Source organism: Triturus cristatus, chromosome 12, assembly GCF_964204655.1.
Source record: "Triturus cristatus chromosome 12, aTriCri1.1, whole genome shotgun sequence".
Taxonomy (NCBI): domain Eukaryota; kingdom Metazoa; phylum Chordata; class Amphibia; order Caudata; family Salamandridae; genus Triturus; species Triturus cristatus.
The window spans coordinates 302,051,499-302,073,386 of record NC_140595.1 but is presented as its reverse complement, the minus strand read 5'-3'; the positions used below and the strand labels follow the sequence as shown (position 1 = coordinate 302,073,386).

Sequence of the window (21,888 nt, the reverse complement as noted above, 5' to 3'; positions counted from 1 at the left end):
CCGGTGTAACAATCATTTTTTGCGCCCTCCCACACCCCATGACCACCTCCTCGGATTCTCTCACTGCCACTGGGAAAAAGGACCCCTCATCTCTCCAATCATAAGTTATTGTTAAAAATACAGCTGCCGCCTCCACAGGTCAGCGCCCAGTGCAGCCGCACCGCCCTAAAGCCGGCCCGGACTCTGTTGATCAGGATTTCTGGCTTAAAATACACGCCTCAGTCCTCAGACTTTGGTCTTGAAGCAGTCAGAAAATAGTCTGGGTGATCGTCGTTGAGGATGAACTTTCAATGGCAATTTGGGATAGTTTGCTCTAAAATGGTGTCGAGGAGCTCCAGGGACCCTACTTTGACCCAAAAACATTCTGCGAATGCCGATCCCTCCTGACAAATCCCCCAAAAACCTCTCCAGTGATGCGCGCCAATCTCGGTTTCTTCAACTGCTTTCCTTTCTTCGAAGACTCTTCTACACCTCCATCTAAAAAACATCAGGAGCTCTCCAATCACCGCTGTACCCAACAGCGGAAACCATATAGGGGCTTCACCTATGTCAACTCCCAAACCACAAACTAAAAGTTTGGAAGACAACAAACATTTACAGACCCAATCACTAGATGGCGGGTTTGTGCAAATCATGTGAACCTACAAGAGATTTCATGCCACAAAAAATAGACATAGCAAGATGACTTTCTATGAACTGCAGAGGAAGTGGGTGGCGATTTTCAGAAACATATCTTCAAAATAGGTGCATATGTGCTTCCTCCCCAATAACCTTAGATTGGATTGGAGATGGCATTTTTAAAGTCCTGACCTTGGCAAACACAAAGATATAAGGAGATTGAATGGGCACACAGTGAGCTGATGGTGCCCCTCCTGCTCCTCCAGCCACAACTTACAGGTAAATTCTGTCCATTGGGACAGAAGAAAACGTCAGACAACTATAGCACACAAAGCTAGAATCCCAGGTAGAAAGCCTAGGGGATTCAAATCAGTATGACAATTTTGAAGAAACAAAAAACGTTGGAGAGTAACTAACCTAAGAGATGGATACAGAGAACAGTGCTGGTGGGTGGGTAGATGGATGGGAGAGAAGCACATAGTGGTGGGAGAGCAACAGGGAGGGTGAGGGGAGAAAAGCACACAAGGGAGACAGCTGTGATGGAGTGCTTAAACAAAAAGAAAGAAATACTTGCCGAAAAGGAAGCATAGAAGCCAGACAGTAAAGGAAATGGTAGAGCTATCCTCTATGGTGTTACAAACACCAAATGGACACATTAAAAGAAGGAAAGCGTCAAATTGAAAGCCAGAAAATAAGAGTGACAGCAAAGTAAACCAATCTAAGAAAAAGTCCAGCTCCAAGTCCTTGTATGCGCTTGGTAAGTCCACGATAGGTCTTTTGCAACCAGCGAGAAAGAGGGAGAATGTCCTTTACTCTTTTAAAGGCCTCTGGAAAAAAACACAGAGTACTGAAATGTTGACTGGGGCACCCATGTGGGGGTCAATAAAGAGTACTGTATTTTATTTATTACTTTATTTTTTTTATTGTGTGGACCTAGACACAGAAGCAACAGAGCGATTTTCAAGTCGCATACAAAGCATAAGTAAGCCAGCTGTACAGACTTTAAGAGAACCACATTTCTAGAAGCAGTCAAAAAGATTGTTGACATTTTGAAAGGAACTCAATAACAGATTTGGGTATTATTATTAGGTGAGCCGAAAGCTGGCTCCGTTACCTTGAATTACTGTATGGTTGCCAACATTTCACTCTAACAAGGGGCTTCGAATTTACACAAGTTTGCAGCCTTTTGGATGTTCTCCTGGATCAGAATTGAGAGCTTATCAACCAAGATGCAGGAATGTACTTGTGTCCAGTCAGACCACAACTGAATGGAGGAACTTTGTTTGAAGATTATTCGTCATCTAACTCAGCTTTTGCATCAGCATTCATATCTATGTCTGCTGGGGTTAAAGGTGGGGGCAAAAAGATGCACGAGGATGCCAGGTAAAGAACGGGTGGTAGAGTTGCCGTTTGCCAAGTAAAAGGCCAGGGAGCCAGAGCGTAGTAGGTGGTATGGAAGATTAATACATATGCAGTAGCAGCTCCTTAATTAAATATTGTACTCCACTGAATTGCATAAAGATTGAAAACAAATTCAAGCCAGGGGGAAAGGAAGTCATCTCTGAGTTGGTACATGTCTCCTCATAACTATAGGGTCATAAAGGAGTGTATTGTATAGTAATTGCATTGATATAGCACTTACTACCCCTGAAGAGGCGTCTATTTTTTCGGCGAGTAGCACGCTACTCCACAACCCATAAAGAATTAGTGGTGAATTAGTATAGTGAAAATATGAAAGTAATTTGAGCGGTGGATATGTTAGTCAGTCAGTTATTTGGATTGGGAAGGATAGTGGAGGGATAGGAGAGGGAAAAAGGTTTGCATTTATATAGCGCCTGCTAACCTTGATGGGGTGTTGAAGTGATTTTTCGGCGAGTAGCACGCGACTTCGGAACCAATAAAGGATTAGAGGTGAATTAGTATAGTGAAAATATGATATATGAGCACTGGACATGCAAGTCTTATTTGGATTGAAAAAGAAGATTTGGGCCACTGGGCTCAAGCCAGTGTATATGTGCATAAGGTTCAGGCATTGTGAATGCTAGCCCAAAGTAAATACAGCACATGTTTCTGATTAGCATGACTGAAGAGTATTCACATGACTGGGATATGAGGGACAATGCTGAGGCATCACTAGATTGGGCTGAGGTGACAGGCAGCCTAACATGTTGTGCATTAGATAACTGAGAAACAAGCAAAACAATGCACCATGGTTGCATGGCACCACTAGGAAATGCTGAACTACTATTTCAGGGCAAGGAAGTGCTAGAACTCCGCGGGTCTTTTCCTCCACAGTGAAAGAACATGGTTTGATGGTGAGCTGCCAAGGCCTGTAACATTGCCAAACACAGAATCTGCACCTTCTGAAAAGGAAAACATGTGGCCTAAAGCACTACTCCTGTAATGATAGGACGCCCATAGAATGGAGAAAGGCACCCATGAGCAGCATGTGCACAGGCTCAGCCGAGTCTATGCCTCAAAAACTGAACCAGTAACGGGAGACATGGCCTTGTGGAGTAATACTGTGTGTTGTGAGGTAGGGTACTTGCCCACACTTCTGAAGTACTTTTGCTTTTTACTTTGCATAAAAGGCTAACGTGACCATTCCTGTCTTCACAGACATTGACCACTCTAAGCAATCTTCCTGGGAGGTCACATATCTAGAAACACAAACACCGCCAAAGATAAAAAACATTTATTAAAATAAAGGAAGCTGTAACATTGCCTTGTTTTTCCATAAAGGGGCTTGACAAAAAGTGGAGGATATTTAACAAGCCACTCAATTGATGTCATACCCGAAGGTATAAAAATTCTAACTCTGCGTGGAATAAGTTACACAGCAATGGAAGAACATTCAAGTGACCCCAATAAATCAATCTCTAGACTTGTCATATAGCCTTCAATATTTCCACCGAAATCTTTCCAGGTATCAGTGCCATGTGCAGTACTTGTTCATCTTACCTATTAAAGTTCTAGCCTCCTCTAATGCAGAACACCACAAAGGTGATAGCCTATAATCTGCAATGCATCTTGCATTTAATGGCTACTTAATGACTGCAGATCTTGTGGGGAGAGAAGAGAGGGATCTGCAATAGGAAAGATGGTTGCAAATACTGTGCATACTTGGTGCAAAAAGTAATGCCAAGCACCATTCAGCGACGATAAAGTACATGATCAGGACAGTCACATAAGCTATGTTTAGGGGTTATTTTTATAGGGGATGAAATTCCCTTGTGGTCGGGCATCTTGGCACCCATGTGCGTTTTGTAGGAGCATGACCACTGAAGAGCAGACTTATAAAGGAAAGCGATCAGTTTTGACCACTTTCCAGAATTTGAAAACTTCAGGGGAGATGCACTAATACTAGTCACTTATAAGGGGCGGTGGGGGTACAATTCACACTAGATGCACAGACTGATCTCCTGTACAAATAACGTCCAATCAACAAGTAGTAGCAGCACACAGCACTCACACTTTGGGACTATAAGGATAAAAGCTTAAGAAACTAGTGTCAATAGCTATGAGTAATGCACTTATTACAGTGAAACATAATTTCCGCCGCTCCTAGGTTAGGCGCGTTACCTGAAGCAAGGACTCGCAGGGTTTTGGCCACTCCACCCCAGGGGGCTCCCAGCGCCACATACGACTTGATGTACTTGTTCTTCCAGTAGGCTGTTTGTTGGTTGAGGAAGTAGAGGGTGTACATATTGCCCATGCTGTGGGCAATAAGAACCACTGGACTGCCGCATTCCATATACATCGACTCGATCATCTTTTTCAAAGCCAGAAAAAAATCCCCATTCTCGTCTGAAGAAGAAAAGAACATTCAGTGTTTGTAGAGGAGTCCGTAAACCAAGCCAAGCAGCACAAATGATGTTCCTGCCTTCCTTTATGTAAAGTTAGCAGTAGTAGTAGTAGTAGAGCTGACATGTTTAAAATCAAAAGCCGATAAAACAAAATCGAATTTTCAAACCAACGTAAACAATAAAGAAACTCAAAAAACGTTTCCTAAAAAGTAATAACGTGTTAACTAGGCTAAGAATGGGTCTAATAAAGCCAACTGCATGTATTGCCTGGGACCTTGTATGATCTGCCCGGATTCTGGACAGGTTGTGCCTACAGAATAGTCCATACACGAAGGCCACCTTTATATCGACTGCCTAACCAAAGCTTCACGTGAAAAAGCGGTACAATACAACATTACGTACTATGTGTGCATGTTCCAAGAGCGTCTTCTACTGACCAACAATACACCGGTCTCCTTCTAGTAAGAAAGGATGCAGAAACCTTGAATTGTTACATTAACAAATTACACCTGGCCCTACCCACTCAGAGTCGTCTCCTAGATGTGTAAAACAGGCATGCCTTTCTGCCCCCAATGGACTCAAAGTCAACTTAAAGAATGCACAGTCCCTATCCTTTGCAAGATAACTTCATTATCTCTGACAAACCTGGTGAATCATACTAGGCTTTCAAATTGGACAAACTGACTTTCCCCCAGATTTTGTCGATCCTGCTGGGGTACAGACTACAAGTTAGGTGGAATACCTATGGGGAAAGTGGGGTGGGAGATGGGGACATCTCCTCACCCCAATTAGGAGGTGCCCTAAATCAAATCACACCTAGGGCTTGATATTCACAAACTTCACTTTTGAGTACATTTACACTTTTGAGTACGATTACTACTTTTAGGTATTCACAAATTGCACTTTTGTAGTAACTTACACTTTTGTAGTAAGTCCACCATTACATGCCTAGCCACTGGTACTGCAACACCCTCTCAAAGAAAATAACTGAGGTAGTGACTTAAAATGAAACCCCATTGGAAATAATGTTAAATTATTTAAAAATATAAATAAACAAATTAATGCTAAAAAAATATATTAAAGATGCCCGTTTATCATTTAATTCTAAAATATCAAATAACATTTTACATTTTAAAGTAATGTAACATTTTCCAATAACATAATAAATACGTACGTTTTTAATATATTTTATTAACATCAATTAATGCCAGGTCTGTTGTGCCAGTTGAGAGAGCACACCAACTTGCTTTTGGATGTAAAGCATGGCTGTCATATTGTCTTCCTCTACAAGTACTGTTTTCCCCATGAGAAGTGAGAGAAAAGCTTTGAAGGCTGGTCTGGTGGCTAAAAGCTCCATGTAGTTGATGACAGCCCTAGTGCTGCGGAGCCCAAGAGCCTTAAATTACCCCTTGGTGGGTTGAGCAACCCCACCCCACGAGTGACATCACTGGTGATGGTCACCTGCACAGGGTGGTCTAGGAAGGGCCTACCGAGCAAATGAGACAATGCTGGGTCCTGGTTGTTAACACAATCTTCCCAATGCCATTCTGCTTGTGCCCACTGCTGTGACAGTCATTATTTAAATGGGTTCATGTGTAACCTGACGTGCAGTACAATCGCTATGCATGAAGCCATCATTCTAAACAGTTTCATTACAGGGTGGACAGTGATGGGATCGGGTGCGTGAAAAAAAGTGGACAACAGCTATTGGAATGCCTTCACTCTCTATTGGTTGGGGTATGCTCTGCCTGTTAACCCATTTAGAATAAAAAAGAGGAAGGACTGAATTTGATGGGGCTAAAGATGCAGCTTTTTCGCATTAATGGCAAAGCCTAGACTGCGAAGTAGACACTGGTAGCGACGTGTGCGTTAGACATTGTTGGTTGTTTCTGCTCTTTATCAGCCATTCGTCTAGATATGGAAACACATGAAAGGCATTTTTCCACAGATGGACTGCTATGACTGTTAGATACTTTGAAAATACCCTTGGAGCTGTAGTAACACAGAAGAGCAACACTTTGAACTGGTAGTGTTTTCCATTTACTGTATAAATAAGTGTTTTCCATTTACCGCAAAGGCACATGTGATGCGCTGGGCACATCGGACGTGAAAAAACACACATTCTAAATCCAGCAACAACATAACTTTGCCTTGGCGTGGCAGAGGGATGACATCTCGCTAAGTGACAGTCAGTGGTTAGAGGAAATGAACCAGTTAAATGGTAAGAGGCCAAGGATCGGTCTGAGTGAACTATCTTTTCTTGGGATGGGAAGATGTAGGCAGTACACCCCTACTGCGTGCCTAGGTGTAGAGGTACTGGTTCTATGGCACCCTTAGCTAGGTGTGTCTGCACCTCTTGTTCCAGAAGATGGTGGTGATGTGAACTCAGTACGTGACTGCAGTGTCAGATTCTTGGAAGAAGGTGTGTGAATTTCGAGGTAGCACCCTTTCCATAAATTGGAGAGAACCCACTGATCACAGAGGATACATCAAATATTAGCATTCATTTTCTTGCCTCTGGCGACCTGCTCGTTTTCTCCTTTATGGTGAACCTCAGGTAGGTGCTTTAGTGGTTCTTTCATCTCCTCCCAGTGGTAACAATAGAACTGGAGAGAAGGCCACACCAAGTTAGCAATTTATTAACGTGTGGCTGTCTCAAGTGCTACCCACTACTCTGCAGCATTTATCTTTTTAGACTTATCAGGGGAGTATCCCGTGGCCCTTGCAGAAATCTTTCTAGACAGTGTACACCAGCAAGGAATCCGGGGTAATGTTTCTGCAAACAGATCTTCTAGGGCAGACTTAGATTTCATTTCCTGGCCTTAAGTGGGTCCCTAAAGAGGTCAGGGATGTACTTTAACATCACCTTAAGCAAAGGAAGATAGCCAACAGACTGCGGTCTTAGAAAAACTCCACAAGTAATTCATCCTCCTCTTCCTCAGGACAGAGCTTCATAGGATGTGTTGGGCAGCCCACTGTATCACTGCTTGGTACATAGTAGCATCATCTAGTGTGGATGATTTAGCAGGATTTGGCTCGAGATCAGGATCCACTGTGGTTCCACCACAAACCTCCCAGCGTTAGTCTCTTTCTCATGAGACTTAAAGGGATCCTCATAGGTTTGCCGTGGGAATTAGGGTATACCTGGGTCAGAATCTTGTGTATTAGGTGGAGGGGGTATGGAGTCAAAGGAGGTAGCGGAGGGGGGGTATGGATGGTAGTAGTAGGAAGAATATATGGCTTGTAGCCGCATGTCTATAACCATTTTGTAGCCTGATGCTGTAAAAAGAGGGACCTGAGATCCTTTCTTGAGGGTAAGGCATCTCCTTATAGAATGGGAATGAGTCCTGGAGCCAGAGCCTTAACCAGAATGTTGCTGGAGGTGAATAAATTGTTAGTTTTTTTTGGTGTTTTGCGCCCACACCATCTGGCAGCTTTTCAAAGACTAAGCCCTCTGAGGTGTTCGACCTCTGTGTCGGAGGGGGCTTCCATGAAAACTTGAATGATTGGCGTTAGTGGATCTTCGGCCTCTATTGTGGCTCAGAGTAGGCTTTGTCGACTGCTTGAGACAGAGCTGGTGGCAGCTTGACACTGAGTGAAGTTTTTCAGTGTCTATGAGTCAAGTGGGATACTGAACAGGATAAGGTTCGATGCAGTTGCGCTACGGAAACCATGCGTGGCCACAAGGCTCCAAGACTGGAGCGGTGCATTTCAATGCTCGGCAGCTCTCATCTCGAGGGAAAATCTGAATTATAGACCACACGCATCTGTGAAGTATTCGAAATGGAAAACATTGATGTAGGGCTGCATTACAGAAGAACGCGCTAACGCAAGGTGAAAATGAGCCCATTGAAGGAAGAAAGAGTTTGGTTCCTTTGTTTCCTGCCTTGCTGCCTGCCCTCGTGACTTCTGCCCTTTCACTGCCTGCTTCCCTTCCCAGGTGGTTGGAGGCGCCCTAGTGGGACGTGGTCCCAGGGCTGACATATCCTTGATGGAAGCATCTGCTGACATCGGCACCACTCTGGGGGAGAACTCTGTCTCCCAGACTGCAACTTTCCTGATTCAGCTGCCGCGAGTGAAGGGGAGGGGGAGGCGTGGCCACTGCACCTAAAGTGCTGCCTCTACAACCGCACGCGGGACGAAGCCCGGAACAAGGTCGGGCCTGTCTGAGCCCGTCAGGGGCCATTAGATGCCGGGCAGGGCCACCCCGCCGACATTTGACTTCCAATACATCTCACCGGTGAGACACTGTTGCGCTCATCTACGTTTTGTTTTTCCCAAGCGTATTATTAAGTGGCTGGGACATTAAAGCTGTGAGCTTCAGCAGACTGGTATTATCATACTTGTGTATAATTGGGAGTTGCACATCTTGGCCAAAAGAAAGTCACTCACAGGGAAGGGGGTGGTGGGCACTTTGGATGCCTTTCTGAACCGGGCAGGGTCAGCTTTAATGCATGAAATAGCGTTAACAGAACGTAGGCTGTCTCTTGATCCCACAGGAGTAGGGCCACATCCGCACATACACGCTCAGGAAGTTAATACGTCCGTCACAACTTCCTTTACGATATCTTCCGCACCTGCATCTCCGCCACCGATGGCAATTCCCACGCATGATTCTCAGGCAATAAATAAGGAGGGTGCGAGACCTAAAGTTGTCACAAGGGCCCAGAAAGCCAAAAACATCCAACCTTCCCAACTGAAACCTCCCGGGAAGAAAGGGAAAACAATGGCTACTACTAGGCAATCCAAAAAATAGCCAATCTAGCACCATGGAACCCTGGACTAATCCTGTGCCACAAATGTCGCTTCAGGAGTTCACTCCCCCTGCAGAGACGGTCAGTGCAGTTCCTGCAGGTGTAGGTATGAGAGAGTTCTGGCAAAAATGAGGGGAAACACTAGTGGCGGTTGTATCCCCCCTTAACTCACTAAAATTGAGAACAGACTAGTGACTCTCGAAAGTCTTGTTAACCTTAACACTGTATCAACCCAAGGCCCTAGTCAATATGCTTCTAGGGTTCCATTCAGTGTCTGAGGCCTCTGTATGTAAATCTTCCCAGACCAGAGCACCCAATCAGTTTCTTCCTCCCCCCAGGGGGTCCTACTAATGCCAGCCTGCAACTTAATACAGTTTGCACTATTACTGAAGGTGTTCCCCCTAACCCCCTGGCAGGTCACCTGGTTTCTATTCATCCTAACCGGCAAAAGAGCCAGTTGAGTCCTGTAAATTCAACAACTAATTCCCATCAGCAGCCGGTACACAAGATGACCACGGAACAGGGGTCTCGCATGGACCCAGGACCCCAGAGGGTGGGAAAGGGGGGGGGGGGTGGGGTGGGGGAGAGCCATGGGTCCAAAGGTACTTCATCTCCCGCCCGAAGCCACTCCACTCACAGTGTCCTGGTGAATGTCCCCATGTTCCCTCAGGGGGAGTCTGAATACTGGTCTACTCTGCGTAATAGATCCCTATATCACTTAACTGGGAAAACAGGTTTGACAAGTGAGCTTTTTTGAGATTTTAAAATGGCCCGCAGGATAAGGTGGGTGGGTCACTCCGAAAAGTCCCTTGATGAAGACTGTGTGGTCCTTTCCTTTGCATCTCCTGCACTTGTCCGCACAATTTTGAGCTGGGTGGGTCTTTGGCCAGTTACAAGTCAGGGGGTCAGTATTGTGCCATTGGGTTTCTTTTATCATCCTGCAAAACTCTCCCAACGTCATCCAGAGGGCTTCAGTGGTGGCTTACCTTATCTCTGCTACCCGATTTCTGTCAGTAATTCTTATGCTCCACTTTATAATCTGGATGAGGTTGACTGACTGGCAACCCCTACGCAGCGTGACAAAATAGCTGAGGGGGTGACCTGGCAACCCTGCGGCCTCTCCTGAGGTTCAGCGTAGTAGAATAGCGAGCCCCAGTATTGGTACTCATTTACCTCCTACTACCACTGTGTGCAATTCCACGGGGCCTATTCGCGGTAATTCCCATACACATGACTTGCGTAATGATGTTAGCTCTCCACTTACCACAGAAGGGTTGCCCTCCAGTGCAAGTCAACACCTATCTATTTACCCAGCGAACCACCCCTCCAAGAAAGTATTGTCTGAAACTAGTATCACCTCTTGGAATATTGCTGGGCTGCGTGCAAAGATTTCAAATCCCGTATGGGCTGAGTTTATAGATCGTATCGACATCTTATGCCTACAAAAAATATGGGAGCTGGAGCCAGTCCATATTTCTGGTTATATGACCTTCAATACCCCGGCGGTGAAGGGCCTGGGAGGAAGGCGTATATATGTATATATCTAGCATGTTAATGGTGGATAAAATTGTTTTTTCCGCAGGGAATTGCTACTACCAGATCATTCAATTGTATGTAAAACCTTCTAAGAGAGTGCTTGTGGTAAACTTTTACAAAAATGTACCTGAAGGAGAGTTGGGGATGGAGCTTTTTAGGATTGGCGAGGCCTTGGATGTTATTTGTAATTCGAGCTCCATGGATACTGTGATTATTCTGCTGAGGGATTTTAACTGTGCGCTGTGTAAATCAGCTAACCCGAAGATTTGTGGCACTGATACGGAACAGAGGGTACTCAATTGCCATTTTGAACACACTAAGGCTGGGGATCATCTCAACGACTTAATGTCTCGTTATGATTTGGGATTTGCAAATGAACTTGTTCCCACCCCTGTGATTATGTCCCTGACTTTTGTTGGTAGAGGCTTTGTCTCCACCATCGATTTTATGCTGGCTTCACACACCCTTGCCCAGAGTTTGTTGTCCATTATGATAGGGACTATTGTGTTGAGTGACCATTATCCACTTTGTCTCAAGTTACAACTACAAGCTCAAAACATTGTGAGGAAGAATCATGTGAACCAGGTGATGGGATCCTTAGAGCTGAATAAAACGAATGGGTATGCTCTTCGTTGGTCCAAAGTAGACCCTGAGGTATTGACTAAGCAGCTTATTGTATCCTGTAAAACTGCGTTCGACATCTGCTTAAATGAGCTTTCTACTGCTGATGACTGAACTTGTTCTTTCCATGAGATAACTAAGGAGGTTAGGAAGTTACTGACTGCTCAATGCCGTACTGGGCTGAAAACCACTGGCTGGTTCAATAGAACATGTGCCAAGGCACATTCCATCCTGAAGGTAGAGCTCCATAGGCAACCTAGATCCCAGGAGGGGATAAGGAGGGCTAGAGCTTTTTATAGGAGGACAATTGCTGCTAGAAAGAGGTCACTGAGGGAGGAAGCCTGGGAGTCGCTACATGCCGCAGCCCAAAAAAAGGACTCTGCAGCCTTCTGGAATATCTTAAGGACCCCGCCTCTGTGTGGGGGGTGGAGGACCTTCCATTGAGATTGCAATCCCAGAAAAGGATTGGATAACCCACTTTTCTGCATTATATAATGGCCCAGACACCGATGAGCTGCCATCTCAGGGTCCTCTCTGCGTACACAATGGCAACCTCCATGTAACGCCTGTAGCAAGGGGGGCAAGGCTCCGGGCCCTGACGGCGTGCCACTAGACTTGTTCAAGTCAAGCGTCCCGCTCTGGGCCCCACTACTAACCCAGATGGTCAATGCCAGTGACTGTACCACCTTCCCGAAGACTTGGACGGAGTCCATCATTGTCCCACTATTCAAGAAGGGAAATCGCCAAGATCCTGGTTGTTATGACCAATTTCCCTTCTTGACTCCATGGTGAAGGTGGCAGGCTGAGTTGTCCTGCACCGACTACAGGACTGGGCAATAAAAAATAATGTTCTGTCCGATCTCCAGTATGGGTTTAGGGAGGGCTTGGGAACCCTGGAACAGAGTTTAAACCTGGTAATGATCGTCGGGAAACACACAAGAGCCAAAAAAGGGAGACTATACTTAGTCTTCGCCGATTTGACTGCAGCATTTGACTCTGTAATCCATGCAAGGTTATGGGGGATTCTTGCCAACCTTGGTATGGATCCTAATATTATTGCCTTCCTGCACAGTTTTTACGAGGGAGCTTCAGCCAGCATAAGATACGGGGTGGATGGCTAGTGCACAGCAGGATTCCCTGTTAGACGAGGGGTCAGGCAGGGCTGCGTGCTGGCCCCTTTTCTTTTTAATTTATACATCAATGGCCTGGCTGAGGCACTCCTTAGGAGTGGGCATGATTTTCCCCAAGTAGGTGGGTGACCTATACCGGCCCTCCTCTACGCAGCTGATGCCGTTTTAATGGCGCGTACAGGTAATGGGTTACAAAGGGTCCTGACCAGTTTTAACACCTTTATGCTTGATTTGGGCTTAAAGATTAATTTTTCCAAAACTTTTATAATGAATTGTGCTACTGGAACCCGGAGCATCATGGGTCGGGATATCTATTTGGATTGTAAGAAGCTAGCAACTACAACTACTTTTTCGTATCTCAATGTCCTCTTCAGTCATAATGACACATGGACCCGTGCAATTGAGCAGAAAAAACTGGGTTTTAGTAGATCAACCAGCGCCCTGGCTACTTTTGCAAAGAGACTGGGAAGGAAGCCGCCCGGTGAACTCTTGCAAATTTACAAGACCCAGTGTACTTCAGCAGCGATATACGGGGAAGGGGTATGGGGCATTGCCAATTCCCTTCCCTTACAAACTGTGGAAAACGCTTTCCTTCGGTATATCCTCTCTGTCCCTCCTGGCACGTCCTCTTGTGTGTCATGAGGAGTTGGGCCTCCCGTATTTAGCAGATCTTATCAAACTTCAGCCAATTCTCCTATGGCACAGGATCTGGATCAGTGAGCAGACCCACTAAAATAGAGACATCCTGCTTGACTGTATTAAGTTGGATGGGGCGCTGAAGATACCCTGGCTTAGGTTTATTGAATATGCTACTTACCAGTATGCATCTGTTCTTGGCATGTAGGGCTGCTGACATTCATATCTGTGCATAGATCGCCGCCTAGTGTTGGGTCCGGATGTTTGCACGTTGTTGTCCTGGAAGAGTCTTCGAAGTATCCTGAGATAGGTGACTCCTCCCCTGGACCACAGTGCGCATGGGCATCCTCTCCATCCTCAGATTGTTTTTCGCCATTGTGGCAGTGATGGAGTAGATACAGAAAGTGATGACCATGCTATACAGGAATTCTGAGAGCTGCAGCTGCTACAGGCACCGGGGAGGAGGGTGGGCGATATGAATGTCAGCAGCCCTACATGCCAAGAACAGATGCATACTGGTAAGTAGCATATTCAGTTCGAGGCATGTGGGCTGCTGAATTCATATCTGTGCATAGAATATATAGCAGTACCTCCCATTAGCGGCGGCTACCAGTGCCAGCTGCAGCGGTCTGAAAAAGAGTTTTGAGAACAGCCTGTCCTACAGCTGCCTGCTGTTTTGATTGCACATCTACACAATAGTGTTTTGTAAATGTATGTGTAGTGGACCAGGTGGCTGCTCTACATAGATCATGCAAAGGAATGTTTCCCAGGAAAGCCATGGAGGCCCCTAACTTACGTGTTGAGTGGGCTCGTGGGGGAATCGTTAATGTGAGTTTAGCTTTTTGATAGCAAATTTGAATACACTTAACGATCCATCTGGCTATACCTGCTTTGGAGATGGCGTTACCTTTGTGGTGTGGGGCAAAGGCAACGAAAAGTTGTTTTGTTTTCCTAAAGACTTTAGTCCTGTCTATATAGTACATGAGGGCTCTCTTTACATCCAGTGTATGGAGTGCTCTTTCTGCGACAGTTTGTGGGTTTTGAAAGAAAACAGGCAGTTCAATGGTTTGATTCATGTGGAACTGCGATATCACCTTGGGCATGAATTTGGGGTTGGTACGTAGTACGACCCTGTTGGCGTGAACCTGTATGAATGGCTCTTGAACGGTTAGTGCCTGGAGTTCACTAACTCTCCTCAAAGAAGTGATTGCTACTAGGAAAGCTACTTTCCAGGTGAGGAATTGAATCTCGCATGAGTGTAGAGGTTCAAAGGGTGGACCCATCAGGCCTGTGAGGACCAAGTTGAGGTTCCACATTGGAGCTGGTGGGTGGCTTGGAGGAATTACTCGTTTGAGTCCTTCCAAGAATGCTTTGATGGCAGGCACTCTGAATAAAGAGAGGTGCAGCCTGTTCTGGAGATAGGCTGATATTGCGGTCAAATGGACACGTATTGAGGTGTACGCCAGATTGCATCGGTATAGGTGTAAGAGGTAACAAATTATGTTTTGGATGGATGAGTCTAGCGGGTTAATGTCATTGTTATTGCAATAAATGACGAACCTTTTCCATTTGGCTGCATAGCAAGCTCTGGTAGTGGGCCTTCAAGCTTCCTTAATGATGTCCATACAGTCAGGTGGCAGGTTTAGGTAGCCAAACTCTAGGACTTCAGGAGCCAGGTTCAGCTGTTGCGGATCTGGGTGCTGAATCTCTCCATGGTTCTGCGTCAAATGCGCGGGTTTGATGCGCGGCCTTTGATGCGGCACAACGGAAAGTTCGAGAAAGGTGGTGTACCATGGTTGGCGTGCCCATGTTGGAGCAACTAGGACGAGTGTCAGTGAGTGTTGTCTGAGTTTGCGTGCCACCAGCGGTATCAATGGTGCTGGGGGAAAAGCGTACGCAAATCTGCCGGACCAGTTCATCCATATCGCATTGCCCTGCGACTGCGGATGTGGGAACCTGGCGGTAAAGCTTTGGCATTTTGCGTTTTCGCTTGTGGCGAATAGGTCTATCTCTGGATGACCCCACTGTTGGAAGTACGGTTGGAGTACTGACGGATGTAGCTCCCACTCGTGCATCTGGTGGCTGTGTCTGCTGAGCAGATCCGCCATCTGGTTGTTTTTGCCGGGGAGGTGTTCCGCCATGAGGAATATGTTCCTCTGAATGGCCCACTTCCACATGCTCGGAGCCAGATGAGACAACTGTGGAGAGTGTGTTCCTCCCTGCTTCTGTATATAGTACATGGCAGTCATGTTGTCCGTCCGGATCAACACGACTTTGTTGCACAAGTGTACTTTGAATGCTTTCATTGCCAGGAAGATTGCCATCAGTTCTAGAAGGTTGATGTGCATCTTCTTTTGCTGTATTGTCCATAGTCCCTGCACTGTGTAATTGAGTACATGAGCTCCCCATCCCTGGAGAGACGCGTCCGCTGTCAGTATTATTTGTGGAACAGGCTCTTGGAACGGTCGGCCCTTGCAAAGGTTTTGTGGATTCCACCAATGCAGAGAGTTGTATGCCCGACCGCTCACCAACACTAGGTCTTTTAGTTGCCCTTGAGCCTGATTCCATTGACGTGCTAAGCACTCCTGAAGCGGGCGCATATGTAGTCTCGCGTGTGGGACTATGAAAATGCAGGAGGCCATCATGCCTATCAACTGCATGAACACTCGCGCGGGAAGGGAGTGTTGGGGTTTGAACTTGGAAATCAGCATTTGCATGCTGTTGATCCTCACTAAATTTGGCTGAGCTGTGGCTGCCAGAGTGTCTATGGTCGCACCTAGGTACTGTTGTACGTGGGCGGGTAGGAGATGTGATTTCGGGTAATTTAGTGAGAACCCCAGACTGTGAAGAAGGTGAATGGTGTGGGACATGTGGCTGGCACATTGCTGGGCTGACTTTGCCTGAACAAGCCAGTCGTCCAGGTAAGGGTAGACGTGAATTTGTTGCCTCCGTAGATGTGCAGCCACAGTAGCTAGGCACTTTGTGAAAACTCTGGGTGCTGTTGTCACGCCGAAGGGAAGAACCTTGAATTGGTAGTGCTGCCCTTGAATAGTGAACCTGAGATATTGTCTGTGTGAGGGGTGAATGGGTATGTGGAAATACGCATCTTTGAGGTCCAGCGTGGCTAGGAAGTCTCCCTGTTTGAGCAGCGGGAGGACTTGTTGTAGGGTGAGCATGTGGAAATGCTGTGAGAGAATGTAGCGGTTGAGGGGTCTCAGGTCTAGTATAGGTCTGAGTGACCCGTCCTTTTTTGGTATTAAGAAGTACAGGGACTACACCCCCGTACCTTGCTCTTGGACGGGCAAGACCTCTATTGCGCCTTTTTCCAGCATACTTAGCACTTCCTGCTGTAATAGCGCTAAGTGCTCTGAGGACATAGGACGGTGTTTTGGTGGTATGGTGGGTGGAGTGGAGGTTAATTCTAGGCAGTAACCGTGTTTGATAATATCTTTGACCCACCTGTCCGTGGTGATGGAGTTCCACGTGGACAGGAACCTTTGTAGCCTTCCCCCGACAGGTGTTATGTGGTCGGGAGGAAGGGAGAGGGCGTCACTGTTTGTTCTTGGGGGAGGACCTGGTATTGCCGTATCCGCGTCCTCTACCCTTTGTGCTGGAGCCACGATATCCACCCCGGGTGTTTTTATCGTAAGTACTTTGTGTGTTGCCCTTGTTGAAGGTTTGCTGTGACCCCTGTGCTCTACCTGCTCCTCTATTTCCGGGGCGACGAAAGGAGCCACTCCGAAAGGACTGTTTGGAGAGCCCCCATGGACTTTGCAGTGTCTGTGTCCTTTATTTTTTTTTCTAGGGTGGTGTCAACCTCTGGTCCGAACAAGTAGTCGGGGTTGACCGGCTGATTGAGGATGTTATTTTGAACCTCAGGCTTGAATCCGGAGATTCGTAGCCAGGCGTGTCGTCGTAACATGACGCTGGTATTTATTGCTCTGGCAGCTGTATCTGCGGCATCCAGTGCACACTTAATAGATGCGTTCGTGAGGAGTTGTCCCTCCCTGATGAGGATCTCTGCTCCCTCCTTGTATTGGTCAGGGAGATGTTGGAGTAGGGTTTCTAATGTGTCATAGTGGGCGCGATCGTAGCGAGCTAGGAGCGCCTGGGTATTGGCAATACGCCATATATTAGCTGCTTGGGCTGCAACCCGTTTGCCGGAGGTCTCTAGCACCTTGGACTCCTTGTCCGGGGGAGGAGCTTCGCCAGTAGTCTGTGAGTGCGCCCTTTTGCGAGCATTAGCGACTACAATGGAATCTAGAGGCAACTGGCCTCTAATGTACGTAGGGTCCACAGGCGCCGACCTATATTTTTTGTCGATCCTGGGGTTTATTACTCTTGCCCTAGTGGGTTCTTTGAAAATGTCCTTTGCTGGTTTAAGGACACCTTTCAGCATGGGTAGAGTTTTGATATTCCTTTCTGAGGATGCGAAAGTATCCATTAGAAAATCGTCCTCGATTGTGTCATGATTGGCCGCAGCACGTTCAATGAGGGCGTTGAATGCGGCAGTGTCCTCTGTGGGAGACGTTTTCGCGCCATATAGCTGCGTGTCCTGTGTATCCATAGGCGCACCCGGGTCTACAGGGTCATCCCAAGCCTGGTCAGGGTCCTGTTGGCCTTCAGGGTCCATCTCTCTGGGGTAGGGGACATCGTCACCCATGTAGTCCTCCAAAGCATCGGTTTCGGAGGGAGTCGGAGAGAAGGGCTGTGGATCTAGAAAGAGGTATGGAGACGTAAAGAACTGGTTCCGAATCCACTGGCAGCTTTTTCTTTAGCGGGATCCGGTAGGAGTCCAAAGGCTGCTCGGAAGATATTCTTCGCTTGTGGAGCATAAGTCTGCCGGTGTCGGCATCGATGATGTGGGACGGTGACGTCTCCGTAGGAGAACATTCGGCAGGTGTGATCCTAGTTTGGGTGACACGTGTCCTGATTTCAAACAGTTTGGGTGCCGTGGATGGTGGCAGTCCAAAAGTGATGTTGGGTATTGCTGGAGGAGCTTTTTGAGCCTTTTTCGGCTCGGAGCCAGACGTGTCCTGGAGGGTTGCCTTTTCTTTGATGCGTTGCAAGGACGCTGCAACTTGTCGAACCTGTAACGCCGACAGTTCTTTGGCGCCGAGCGGTTCTGCAGAGGCAGGCGTGGCCTTCTTCGGGGCCACGGGGTCGAGTCGAGGAGAGGTAGTAGCTGTCGACGACGATGATTGGGCCTTCGGTGCCGCTTTCGAAGCGATGTGCGACGCAGCGGCCATTTTGACCTTCGTGGCTGGAGCCGATTGTTTCGGTGCCGGGGGCCGAGGCGGCTTGGCGGTACCGATGGCCTTTTTCCGTGTGTCGGTGCCGACGTCGGCTGCTGCGAGTTCGGCACCGAAGTCCCGTTTGGTGCGGTCGGCGCCAACGGGTTTGGCTGGCGTCGAAGGTGTAGAGGGCTTCAATCCGACCAGTGGTAGTTACACTTTCGGTTTCTGTGGAACCGACACGACTTTTGGTTTCGGTTTCGAGGAAGGGAAACCAGTCATTTTGGGCACTAATGGCTGTCGCTGAATGTCCGAGGCCGGGCCAGATGGCGGGGCCGAAGAACTGCGGGATAGGTCTTGGGTAAGGCCCGAAGGCGATCCCTCGACCGGAGCCATTGACTGACGCACTGGGATATCCTCCGTCTGTACGGGTAGGCCTTGCTCGTCACCGGAGCTACTTTCTTCGGCCCCTAAGGCCTCATCGTAGTCTCCTACCTCGGTGTCGGCTTCTTCCCTGTGAAAGAGTTGTTCTTCGATGTCTTCCGATCCGGAATCGTGTTCGGAAGCGGGGCTGGAGGGTAGGTTCTCCACGCCTTCCACATCTTCGTCCTCGGCGATGAAGATGTTGGTCGGGGCCGGTGCCGGTTGCTGCGCTTCAAGTCTCGCCGCTCGTCGATTCCGGAGAGTCTTCTTGGATCGGAATCGGGCACAGGCCATACATGTGGATTCGTCGGGATCCGGTGAAAGGCATTTGTTGCACACCGGGTGGACGTCGACATGGGGATATTTCGCATTGCAAACAGGACACCGCTTGAATGGTGTCCTCGATTCCATCGTCAATGTAGGGTCGATGGTCAGATACGATGCGAAAAAGTTGTTGTTGAAGTCAGTAAACTAACAAGTAACTGTCGATACCGATCGGGAACAGTACCGACGCGAACTAAAGGCCTTTTGGCCTGAAAAAAAGTTTTTCCTAACTTGAGTCAAGATAAGCACATCCGAACCCAATGGCGGAAAAAAACAATCTGAGGATGGAGAGGATGCCCATGCGCACTGTGGTCCAGGGGAGGAGTCACCTATCTCAGGATACTTCGAAGACTCTTCCAGGACAACAACGTGCAAACATCCGGACCCAACACTAGGCGGCGATCTATGCACAGATATGAATTCAGCAGCCCACATGCCTCGAACTTATAGGTTTATGAAGGATCTCTGACACCCAGAGTTTTACTCAAATCCCAGCTCTGTGGCTGGAGTATCGAGGAAAACCCTGAAGAAAGAGTGCCTCAAAATGTTGGACTCTGTTAGAATAGCAGATGAGGCATTTAAACCTACAGTTATCCAACACCAGATAAGGCTTAGTTCTTTGGGTATGGAACCTTACTTAAATGTTGTCCCAAGTGGACATGATAGAATGCTGTTGATAAGATTCAGACTGGGTGTGGTACTCAGATTAGTGACTACACCCAAAATGAATGATTGGTCAAGAGTGTTACTTCCGTGTCTGTGTGACACCTTCTCAGAGAAGTCCACCATCCACCTAGTCTTTTTTTGCAAGTTTTTTAAAGAATTAAGGAAAGTCTGGTTACTTCCCCTTTTAAAGACAGCAGGGCCTTAGGCAATGCTGTCCAGCACTTGTTCGTTTACAACTTTTAGAGAATGAACACGTGGCCTGGAGGGTATCTACTTTTTTGAAAAAGGCCCTGCGGTTGAGGAAAAGCATGTCATTCGAACTTTGGGAGGCTGCCTTTTAGGTGAATTATTGGGACTTGAATTAGGTTTGGATTTTATGTAAACTAAATGTTTTATGTAAGGTGTTTTTGCTATTTAATCCTCTCTTTTTAACTTGGATATTTTAACTATGCACTTTTACTTTAAATATTTAAGGATTGTGATATGTGCTTTTATGACTGTAATTTGCATGGTCGAATAAAGATTAATTGACTTGACTTGAATGACTGGCGTTAGTGGATCTTCGGCTTCTATTTTGGCTCAGAGTAGGCTTTGTCGACTGCTTGGGACAGAGCTGGTGGCAGCTTGATACTGAGTTAAGTTTTTCAGTGTCTATGAGCCAAGTGGGAGACTGAACAGGACACGGTTCGATGCAGTTGGATGTGGTTTTGGAGTCTGGGGTGTTCTAGCAGGAGGTATGGGAACCAAAGGTTTAGGTTCAGCTCTGGGCTGGATGCCAGACTCCCATGGGAGTAGTGCTCTGCCTCAGCTGAAGGTCGTTTAAAGGCTCGAAACAGACCGTGAGGTGCAGCCGATGCATGTGGTGTAAGCCTAGCTTCGGCCCAGAGACTGGTATGTGCTGTGGTGCTGGTTCAAGGAACTCTACCTCCTCTTCAACAAAGGCCTCGGAGAGCTAGGTCTCAGATTCTTCTTGATTCTGACCATGAGAGAAAGACAAATGACTCCCTCCATGGTGCCAGGGGATATGCTCAGCCCCAAAAATGTTAGTCAGAGAAGATAAGTCTTGACGCTTCATCTTGTGATGCGGTCACCTTATCTTCCTCCAAAATCTATGCGTCTTCCTGAAGCACAAGACAAAAAAGGCTTCACAGGAGGTATTTGCGTGCTCCAGGGTTAGGCAGAGGTTACAGTCCTAGATTCGATAGTAGAGGGATATTTCACGTTGCACATGGGGCAGGAATGGAGTGGAGTGCAATCCATAACTCGATCCTATGCCAGATGGTGGAAGATAACAATCTGGAGGTAGAGCCTGTGTGCTGGTGCATTCTGGACTAAGCGGAGAGTGGCAGCAGGTCTTGTGACTCAAACGTCTTCGGAGAGCAACAAACCCTAGAGACCAACTTTAGACATCAGGAGTATGCAGAGCATATGCATCTACAGCAACGCAAGCTACGAACTGAAGTTTTCATATAAACTATCTCCCAATCCGGTTGTATTAATGGGTTGACCAAATTCCATATTCATATTCTAGTTTCATGCATCTGTTTTTGTAAAGCGCTGCATACACCATATTATGCCCACAGAGTGCATTGGGGGTGTGGGTACTTATAATGAGGAGCAGTGAGTAGCATCATAGTACATTCACTAGAACTACTTGTAACAAACCCGTCAAGGACAATGATTATCCAAATGTCAGAGTGAAGAGGTACATTTTTAAGGATATTCTGAATTTGAGGTAATCACCATCTAGTATCTTTTAAGGGGTAGAGAATTCCACAGGGAGGAGCCCTGGTTCTTGAGAGGTCAGCCACTGTTTCTCTTGTACCTGACCGGTCAGGCGGACAGCATTCCCCGGCTAGCAAACCCGAGGCTTCTGGTTGGTTGGTAACGAACAAAAAGTTTTGCAAAGCAGATCAGTGCACAGCCATGGATACAAAGCTAAAAGTTCCAAAGAATGCTCTCTTTTACTGAGGGCCAATTGAGGGATGTACGGACCAATGTCATGTTTTCATGCAATTTCCGGCCAAACAGGAAAGTTGCATAGTTTCTAACTCAGGTGAGATATGTAGGGAGAATCATGTGTGTACAAGCTGTTGAAGTATTCCAGGTGTGACAAAACCAAGTACAGAATAAGCGCTAT

At 47.0% G+C, this 21,888-nt stretch overlaps 1 protein-coding gene across 1 annotated transcript in view; it reads right to left on the bottom strand.

The window, feature by feature from the left end:
- The window catches only part of PLA2G15 (phospholipase A2 group XV), a 155,804-nt gene that overhangs the window by 12,113 nt on the left and 121,803 nt on the right, over positions 1–21,888 (bottom strand). Inside the window, exon 5 of the mRNA XM_085639340.1 lies at positions 4,201–4,425. Coding sequence (XP_085495466.1) covers positions 4,201–4,425 — 225 coding nt within the window. The remainder of the gene's footprint in view (positions 1–4,200; positions 4,426–21,888) is intronic.